This window comes from Ictidomys tridecemlineatus, chromosome 3 (assembly GCF_052094955.1).
Source record: "Ictidomys tridecemlineatus isolate mIctTri1 chromosome 3, mIctTri1.hap1, whole genome shotgun sequence".
Lineage (NCBI taxonomy): Eukaryota > Metazoa > Chordata > Mammalia > Rodentia > Sciuridae > Ictidomys > Ictidomys tridecemlineatus.
The window spans coordinates 63040962-63050216 of record NC_135479.1 but is presented as its reverse complement, the minus strand read 5'-3'; the positions used below and the strand labels follow the sequence as shown (position 1 = coordinate 63050216).

The following is a 9255-nucleotide window of genomic DNA, read 5'->3' as shown; positions in this document are numbered from 1 at the left end:
CTCCCCCGCATTCCCCTGCACCCACAGCCGGCTGCAGCGCCGTCTGACCCCACCAGACCCCGGGGGCCACGGCGGACGCGGCTCACACCTGCTTCCCAGGCTCCCGGCTCCCCACGGCCCCTGGGGATGATGGCGACCTCTGTGCCCCGACGTCCTGTCCACCCCACTGAGGAAGGCCCCGCCCGGACAGGATGCAGCTGCCCAGGGCCCCCACCTGCACACTCAGGCGTGGCCATGGGCCCTGGGTCCTCTCTCTTCCCTTCTCAGTGACATTTTCATCCCTGGCTCCTCTGCAGCCATCTAAAAAATAAAGTCATTTCTGACCCTTCAATAAAAACAACAGCCCTGCCCCGGGACGGCCACCCCCCAGCTGACGGCCACCCTGCCCTGCCGACCACCCCAGCCACACTGACCTCCGGAGCGCTGGTGTCCCCGCGTAGCCCCCAGGCTCACGTCCAAGGCCTTCCTGAGGTCCAGGCCTGGGATCTGGTTATCTCTGTGTCCCTGGCTGGCCTGGGTGAGGAGGGGTCCCTAGAGAGTGGGTGAAGCCCCTCGCCTGTCCCAGGCCTTTCCCTTTGGTGCCTTTGGAGTCTCAGCTCACTGACCTGCACGCAAAGAAGGTCCCATTGCACTGAGGGGGACGCCTGTGTCAGACATGGGTCAGGTCCCCCGCTGTCACACAGCTGGGCTGGTCATGTCCCCCCACCCCACCCTCATGTCCCCCACCCACCCCGAGTTCCAGGGCCAGCCTGGCAGCCACAGCCCTGGAGGCCAGAATGAGAATCACACACACCAGAGGTGTTTGCTGGTCACTCAAGGCGTCTCTCTGTCCAGCCAGCAGAGCCTCAGGGGGGCTCATCACAGCCCATGTCCCTGCAGCATGGTCCCCAGGCAACTACCCTCCCCAGAAGAATGAGCAGGGTCACCGCAGCCCATGTTCCTTCCCACCACGTCCCACGGGCATCAAACTGGTCCTGATGCAGATTACAGCTCTGCCCAGGGCCAGCTCCTAACTGCAGGAAACCATCTGCCCTCGGAGCCCCAGAGTGCTGGACCCCCCTTAGCTGGATGGTGAGGGTCTGCGGATCCCAGAAAACTGCCGAGTCCCCGGCCCACCTGTCACACCTGCCCGTCCATGGACATCCCCTGAGCTCCCTGGAGAACAGAGCTGTGGAGCTATGACTCCTCCCCACCATCATGGACCCCATCCGCTACCCAGATGAGGCCTGGCCCTGCCCTGCCAGGGTAGAGAGTCAGGTCCCAGGGCTGAACCCATGTGGCCTGGCCAGGCACGTCCGCTGAGGCCCCAGTGGGTGGCTGGGGTCAGAAGCACCTGAGGCCTCAACATCCTGGACTTGTTTCTTGTCTAAAGTGGCCGGTCCAATGGCCGCCTCAAGGGTTGCTGGGAACCACAGTGGAGAGAAGCCATCAGCCCAAGGAACCCCACGGTGGCCCAGGGGTCACGGAGGATGACAGTCTCCATCTGGCCTGGGGTCCCCACTCTTGCTGGGCCCCAGTTCCACAGGAAGCCATCCCTGATGAGGCAGGAAAGAGGCTGGGGGGGGGGGTCTTGGGGTGGTGACTGGGCCTGTGTCCTAACCAGGCTACGAGGCTCAGGGCTCAGTCGGAAGCGTGTGCTGGCAGGCGGGTTACCCGGGGAACCTGGAGAAGCTAGACCGGGCTTCCAGCCAGGCCTGCTGGGAAGCAGGCCGGGCCTCTGGGAGGGGCCCACGGTGTTCTCGGCTTTCTTTCTGCGCCTCAATCCCCCCACCCTCCACCCCCGTGGACGGCGATGGCTGATTCAGGAATGTGGGTGACTTTGGACCCGTCACTTTCCTCCCCAGGCCTCGGGGTTTGGCTTGATTCTTCCGGGGTCTTTCTTGGGGGTTACCATCCTCTCCTGGCCACAGGACAGCTGCACCAAGCAGGGCAACCCCCTAAGCTCAGCAGGAGACACTTCTGAGAACTGTAAGGGACCAGGCGCATGCTGGGTGGCACCAGGCGTACATGAAGTCAGCATCTCAAGGTGGCATGCTGTCTCCAGGTCTGCCACCTCCTCCATCCCAGGGAGGTTGACCCGTCTGGTCCTGCCACTGGTACTCCTGCTGCCACCAGAGAGTGTGGACAGCAATGCTCATTGCTTTTGCTTTTGCCTGTGCCAGGGACACTTTGGTGTCACCACCTAGATAGTTAATAAGCGCCACCCACCTCAAGGGCTGTTAGGAGCCAGCAGCCAAAGACCCACTCTGCCCGGCCTTGCAGGAAGCATTTGGCAAATGTTGGCTGGTGCCCACGGCCATAGTGGTGACTAGTTCCCAGGCCTAAGAAAGTCCCCGCCCAGCCAGCCAGCCCAGGGGTGCCAGAGAACCAGCCTGTGTGGGCATCTGCACCCCGAACCTGAGCCTCCTCCTCGGTGCTGAGGTCCAGGGTGGTTTTGGAGGAAGTGGGTGGGCTGCGTGGGGCCGGCCCCCGGGAGCATGGGACTCACTGCTTCTCTCTCTCTCTCTCTCTCTCTAGACATGTTCCAGCTGCCAAGAAGCCGGGGCCACCATCGGGTGCTCCTACAAAGGATGTGTCCACTCGTACCATTACCCGTGTGCCAGCGATGCGGGTAAGAGCCCACCGTGGGAACAGGGCCTCCATCCCGGGCTCTTTGCACCTCTTGCGTCCCCTCTTCTCTTGCCCCGGCAATTCTTTACCTCCTCATCCTTCCTAGACAGAGTCCTTCCTAGGCCAGGAGATACAGACCACAGCTGGGCAAGGCACCAATGGAGGCCTGCCCGGAGCCGCGAGGAGAGACAGGCATGGATTAGAGTCAGGAGGGCTATTTGAGGAGCCGCCGTTGCAAGGGGATGTGGGGATCTCGGAGAGAAAGATGCACTGGGGCTGGGGAAAGATCATCCTGCCACAAGAAAGACGGATGCGCTGAGGACAGGGGGTTCCAACACACTGAGGCCAGGTAACCTTTGGTTGGCCACCGGGAAGCCCCATGGAAGGTTTGAAGAAGACACTGGGGTTTTGAGACAGGCCTAGCCTCCTCTGTGGCCTCTACCCCAATTCCCTACTTTTATCCATTTGTTCCATTGGGCATTTATTAAGCACCTACAGTTGCCAGGCGCACAGGAATAGACCAGAGAGACCCAGGAACTCCAAAACCTCGTCCACCACATGGGGAAACTGAGGCTCAGGAAGATTCCCTTATTTCATCCAGAGAAAGCAGTTGTTCACTGTGTAATGCCCGTCACGGGGGACAGCAATATCGTAAGGGTACTTGAGACCAACTTTGGCCTGGATTCAAAGTCTGGAGGCATTGATGGGTTTGGTTTGGGGCTTTTGTGTGTGTGTTTTGAGATGGGTCTAGCTACGTGGCTGAGGCTGGCCTGTAGCCCGTGATCCTCCTTCCTCAGCCTCCCAAGTCTCTGGGGTTCCAGGTGAGCGCCCCGACACCCAGATGGCGTTTCTGAAGGTGTGGCCTTGGGCAGCTCACGGACGTCTCTGCATCCGGTTGCCCCATCTGTAAAAGGAAGATGTTAATAGTCCCTTTGTCCCAGAGCTGTCTGAAGGAGAGTGAAATACTGAACACTGTCCAGGAAATGTGACCTCAGTCCTATGGTGGGCCCGTGACCCCTGTCCCCTCGCTTGGCATCCCTCCCAGCTCCGGCCTGGAAGGGGGAGAAATGACCCTGTCTGGATGTGGGCAGACACCAGGGGGGCTCATGTCACCCGGAGATCCTCACAGTGCCCCTCCTCCTGACAGCATGCAGGTGACCGCAGCCTGTACCCCACCTGCCTGCTGGGTCCCTGACCAGTGTCAGCCCTAGAGCCAACCCACCCCAGGGAGCACCCACAGGACTTTGGTGACAGTTTTTCAGCAGGGGGCTGAGCGGCTGGTACCCAGCAGGAGGGGACTTGCCAGAGCTGAGTCACAGGTGGGGACTCTCGGTGGCTCTACCCTCTCCCTCGGAGCCTCCCAGCCACTTAACCAGGCACGTGGCCTCGCTCCCCCAACAGCTCCCCTGAGCCCGGTCCCCCTGCAGTGATCTGTTGAGCACCCTCTGCCCCTCAGGCCCCTGCACCGTCTCCAGATGAGCTGTCTAACTCCTGGCACCACACCATGACACTGTCAAACGCCCCGTGGGATGGCCCGGCTTTCCCACTCCCCATCCTGTGCTCTTTCTCCTACCCAGAACTGTCCAGCCTCCCCCGGGGGCTCACCTTGAAATAGGACAGAGAGGAGAGCCATAGTTTTTACCAGCAGTTGTGGAGAGCAGATGAGGAAGAGAGAGTGGACGTGGGAGAGGCTCTTCCTGTCTGAGCTGGGAGGGAATCCAGGAAGACTTCCAGGAGGAAGTGATATTTGAGCCAGGCCTCAAAACATCAGAAAAGGTGGGCTGTCGCTGGTTAGCTGGAGGACTCCGCATACCAGGCTTTGAGCAAGAGAACGTGTGTTTCAAAGGAAATCTTAGAAACCCCCAAATGACAGGAATCTCTACAGAGAATGAGACGGGGAAGTGTCTGGGGAAAAAAGGATGATTGGGGCTGGCTGATGAACTACTGCAACAGTCCAAGCAGGAGAGGGTGGCCTGGTACAGTAGAGCTGTCTAGCTTAGAGGCTATGTTGGCACAGAAGCCACAGGACTTGATGGGAGAGATGAGGGAGAGGGAGGTGTCGGCCTGATGTCCAGCTTCCCCATGGGGAGGGAGAACCAGTCTGAGCAGGATGAGCATGAGAGAGAAGGTATCAATGACTGCTACGTAGGTCCTCACCCTGGCAGGCTCTGCTGGGGCAGGATGCTCCACGTGATGCACGTGGTCTTGTCCTCCAGCACAGCAGGGGCCTGGAAGGTTGGAGGTCACACAGCCTCTCCCAGCCTGGGCTCTGGGCTTCAGTGTATTCTGTTGGCCAAAGCAATCTAGGTGCCACCCAGATTCTGAGGGTGAGGACAGGCATGCCACATCTCCATGGCACGGGCTGCAAAGGACCTGGGTACAGAGAGGAGGATCAGGGCCGTGTTGGCAGCCATACAGAGCAGTTCTGCTTCGGACAGGTCACTTTTGAGCTGTCTGTAGACATGCAAAGGGAGCTATCTCAGCTGGGCTCAGGATGGAGACTCCACAGCAGGTAGGGGACAGTGTGTGGGGAGATGCCACCTACAAAGACCTGGCAGAGGGGGAGGGGACTGCTGGCTCAGCAGCCAGAAAAGGTGAGGGAGGACTGAACTCCAAGAAGCAGGGAGGGCTGTCGGTGGTGACCAGGCAGCAGCAGATTGAGAAGAGCAATCTACCCCCAGGGGGTCAGCAGGGGCTCTCCAGTCTGGCTCTCAGACTGCAGGGTGCTAGCTGCCACCCCGCCTTCCTGCCCTGGCCCACTAACCCTGCCCCCTTCCCGTCCTTATTAAGGATCCTCTCTCTGGAGACCCGCATTGACTCCAAGAGCAGGCAGAGGCCACTGCACCATGGTGTCCTGTCCAAACCCACCAACTCTCAGTCAGCCCCAGGTCCACCTGGTCTTCCAGATCCAAGACACCAGGCGAGGGACACGATGTCGATACCTGGCCCTTCCCAACCACTCCCTCCCACACCGGGCATGGGAGATGCTGGGGTCGCTGAGAACCCCGATTTAGAAGTGGCCTCCTACCCTTGGCTTCTGGTGACCCAGGCACTTGGCCCACGTGCCCAGAGCTGACCCAGAGGGCTGCCACGTGGGCAGCAGGCGAGCCTGGACTTCTAGCCCATGCTCTATGGAATGTCTCACTTTGTCCCAGAACCAGAAAAGGAAAGTTGCTGAGTCGCCCCAGCTGTGGCTCTAGACCATGGAATCTCACAGGGGTTCAAAGGTGGGGGGGCCCCGTAGCTTCTGGCAGGGGTTGGTCAGGGAAAGGAAGGGGAGACGCCTTTGAAAGGCCTACAGTTCTGCTTTGGAGCTGCAGATCTGTCCCCTTCCTGCCCTGCCTCCTGGTCCCCACCCTGTGATGATGCCACCCTCCAGTGTGAACTGGAAGATGGTGCTAGGGCAGGGTGACCCTGTGGTCAGTGAGGCTGAGAGAGGAGAGATGAGCTCAGGACTTGGGGGTGACGGGTGGGGGTGCACAGGGAAGAGCCAGGGTGTCCATAGATGGCAGCAGGCAGGGAGCGGAGGACTCGTGGAGATACGGGCACAGTCTGGCAGAGCTGGGCATAAGGACTGGCCAAACTCTGCTGTCCCCTGGCTCGTCTGTGGCTGGAGTGTTCACCAGGATCCTATGTGCACCTCGTTCTCATCTTCCCTTGTTCCCACGGGAACCAGCCCCTGCATTTTGAGCACCTACAGTGTGCCATGTGTGTGTGTGTGGGGGGTATTGATACATGCTCTCTTCATCAATCCCCACGACGGACATGCTGTAGGTGACCACCGAAGCCATCAGTGATTGAGTCTTTCCTGGGCTCTTCTAGGGGCTGGGCACACATCTCAGGGGACTGTGGAGGGCAGGTTCTGCTTTAGTCAAGGAGCCAGCCACGCGGAAACAGGATGGGGGGGAAAGAGTTCCAGGTGGAGGAGGTGAGGTGAGGACAAAGAACAAAGCAGGAAGGAGCAGAGCCCCCCCCCCCAGCCTGTTCTGTGGTGGAACTGTGATTATGGAGGATTTAAGCAGGACTTAGGTCACTCTTTGAAAAGAGCTCTTGCAAGCTGGGGCCTGGCAGACCCCACCCTGTCTAACCACCGAAACTTCTCTTTGGTTACAGGTTGTGTATTCATCGAAGAGAACTTTTCTTTGAAATGTCCCAAACATAAGGTAGGTGACCACAAGGAGCCCCCACTCCATCAATGATGGCCTTTACCAGCCCCTGCCCTGACCTGCAGACCCTCAGGAGACCTAGCCCCCACCAAGTCCAGCCAGGACCCAGTTTAGCTTCCCCTCACCTGTGGCCAGCGTCCCCTGGGAGCCTTGAGGCAGATCTGCATAGGCTACTCCGAAAGCCCGCTTTGTCCACCAGGCAGGTCCCCAGGGAGGGGCCCGCCAGGGACATTCCTAGGGGACCTGCCCTAAAGCCCTTTCAAGATAGGGGGCAAAGAGAGGGCCGGTATGGCCACGGGACTGGACGGAGGGCACTCAGGTGAAGGTGGTCAGACGAAAGGAAAAGCCAGAGGGGGGACTCCCGCTGCCTGACACCGAAAGAGACCCTAGGGGCGCCCACCCGGCACGCGGGCGGAGTCCCACGGACGGCGGGGCCTGCGGCTTGGAAGGAATCGGCCCCTTCCTCCTCTCCCCGGCCCTCAGTAATGGACGGCGGGCGTCTGCTCTTCTTTTGCAGAGGCTGCCGTTGTAATCCACAGCAACGGCTGGAGAAGCCGCCGGAGCCGCCCGACGCCCGCCTCCGAAGGAGAGAAGCAGCCTGCGCAGCCCTGGGGCCTTGGAGCTGCTCCCAGCGCGCGTCCAGAGCCGATCCTTGATCCGCGTCCCGGATCTTGGATCCGGCCGCCCAGGGCGCCGACGTGCGGCCCCGGGTTGGGAAGAAAACCTGTTCCGGAGCCGCCTGCTCCCGGAACCGGACGGCACAGGGCGGTATTTTTTTTTTTTTGCCCACACCCCTGGGGCCAGGCTTGGAGAGGGAGCCCGCGGAGCGGCCAGACTTCTCGGCCCACCCAGCCTCTGGCGGGGGTGGGAGACGGCTTTGGGCTGGGGACACTTCCCCCTCCCGGAAGTTCCAAGACGACGTGGCACACATTCCTCGTGGGTGCTGCCGTCACCGCAGTCGGTCGGTCGTGGCCTGCAGCTGGGCGCCCTGGGTTCGGGAGAGGAGATCCAGACGACCCTGCCAGGGGCCGAGGGCGGCTCCTAGCTCCATGGACGAGGCAGGGGAAACCGGAGCCTTTCTGGAGGGGGCCCGGCCAGCGGGGGAGGGGGCAAGAGGCTTCGAAACCCACCAGTCGGAATGCGTCCCAGCGCCCCTTCCCACCCACCCTTTGCCAAAGCTTCCCTGCGGTTCCGGCCAAGCCGGGGTAATCGGGGGCCTGTGCTCAGGGGATGTGGGCTCCCCGGGTGTGGGCGGGACTGGGGCATCTTCTGTTCGTCCCCTTTCCAATCCTCCACCCCACCCTTGGAGCCCAGCCTAGGAACGCAGCAAGAAAGGAGATCCGATCCGAGCATGAGCGTACCTCCGGCGGATGCGCGATTGTCCCTGTGCACCACCACCGTCTTCAGGGACCACAGCGCCCACTCAGTACGGGAGCAGGGACAGCGCTAGATTCGTGTACAAAACCTGTGTACCCCTCTATATATATGTTACATAGAATGTATATATGTTGGGAACATGCTCGCTTCTCCTGTGTGTCGCCGCCGTGCGTCGTGCGCCCTACAGCAGAGCCCCAGCCGGGCCCTTGCCGAGTAGGGGAGTCTACCGCGATGCCCCTTCCCCACGCAGCCACCACCGGCTTGGGCCAGTCCCTGCCAGTCCGTCCGCCTGTCTGTCTGTGTCCTCACCTCAGCTCTGTCCACGCTTCAATAGGCCTGACGCAGCCCCAGCCAGGGGCGGCCCTAGCAACTTCCTGTACATATGACTGTAAAATGGTAAACGTGTGTATTATATCTGGCCTCGTTATATAGTGTATATATATGTATACATATACATATATATAATATATATGAAGACTGTAAATGTTAAGACGACTAGTGTTCTTATTAGTATATTGCTTCACACTGAAGATTGTGTGTATCGAGCTGTTTCTAAAAGATGTTTATTTTCCTTAAGAGTAAAAAAACAGTCATTGCATTCAGAAAAAAAAAAAAAGTCAATAAAGATACAAGATTGTTTTGGAAGTCTGCAGCCCATGGATTCTGACCAGATTCTGCTGGGATTGGGGACCAGACTTTAGGTGGGGGGTGATCATGGATCCAGCCCATTTCTGGAGAACAGGAGACACCCTCAGATGGTCTCACCTGCCTATGTGACCTCAGATTCTAACTGATCCAGGGTTTCTCCCAGGACAGGCAGGAGGAGGTGAGGGAGCTGAGACACTCCAGAAGGCTTGGGCCAATCCCTGCCAGCTGTAACTTGGGAGACCCAAGTTATAGCTCCTATCAAACAGGCCCTGGAGGAAACTGTCTTGGTTTCCAAGTCACCCCAGACCTAGTTGGGGCCAGGAATTTCAGGGACAACTTGAAACCATCAAGGCCCTAACCGAATACAGACGAACATTTGGCCCGAGGGGATAGGTCAGCTAGGGGTCATTAGGTCAGAAGGGGGTAAATACTGTCCTATGGGGGCTGGAGGATG

General features: G+C 59.5%; 1 protein-coding gene across 5 annotated transcripts in view; it reads left to right on the top strand.

The window, feature by feature from the left end:
- Nucleotides 1–8798, top strand: part of Rai1 (retinoic acid induced 1) — a 115494-nt gene extending 106696 nt beyond the window's left edge. For all 5 annotated transcript variants that reach the window (XM_078043013.1, XM_078043009.1, XM_078043010.1 and 2 more), the window contains 3 exons: nucleotides 2518–2611; nucleotides 6724–6773; nucleotides 7294–8798. In XM_078043013.1, coding sequence (XP_077899139.1) covers nucleotides 2518–2611; nucleotides 6724–6773; nucleotides 7294–7308 — 159 coding nt within the window. In that variant the 3' untranslated portion in view covers nucleotides 7309–8798. The remainder of the gene's footprint in view (nucleotides 1–2517; nucleotides 2612–6723; nucleotides 6774–7293) is intronic.
- The last annotated feature ends 457 nt before the right edge of the window (nucleotides 8799–9255 follow it).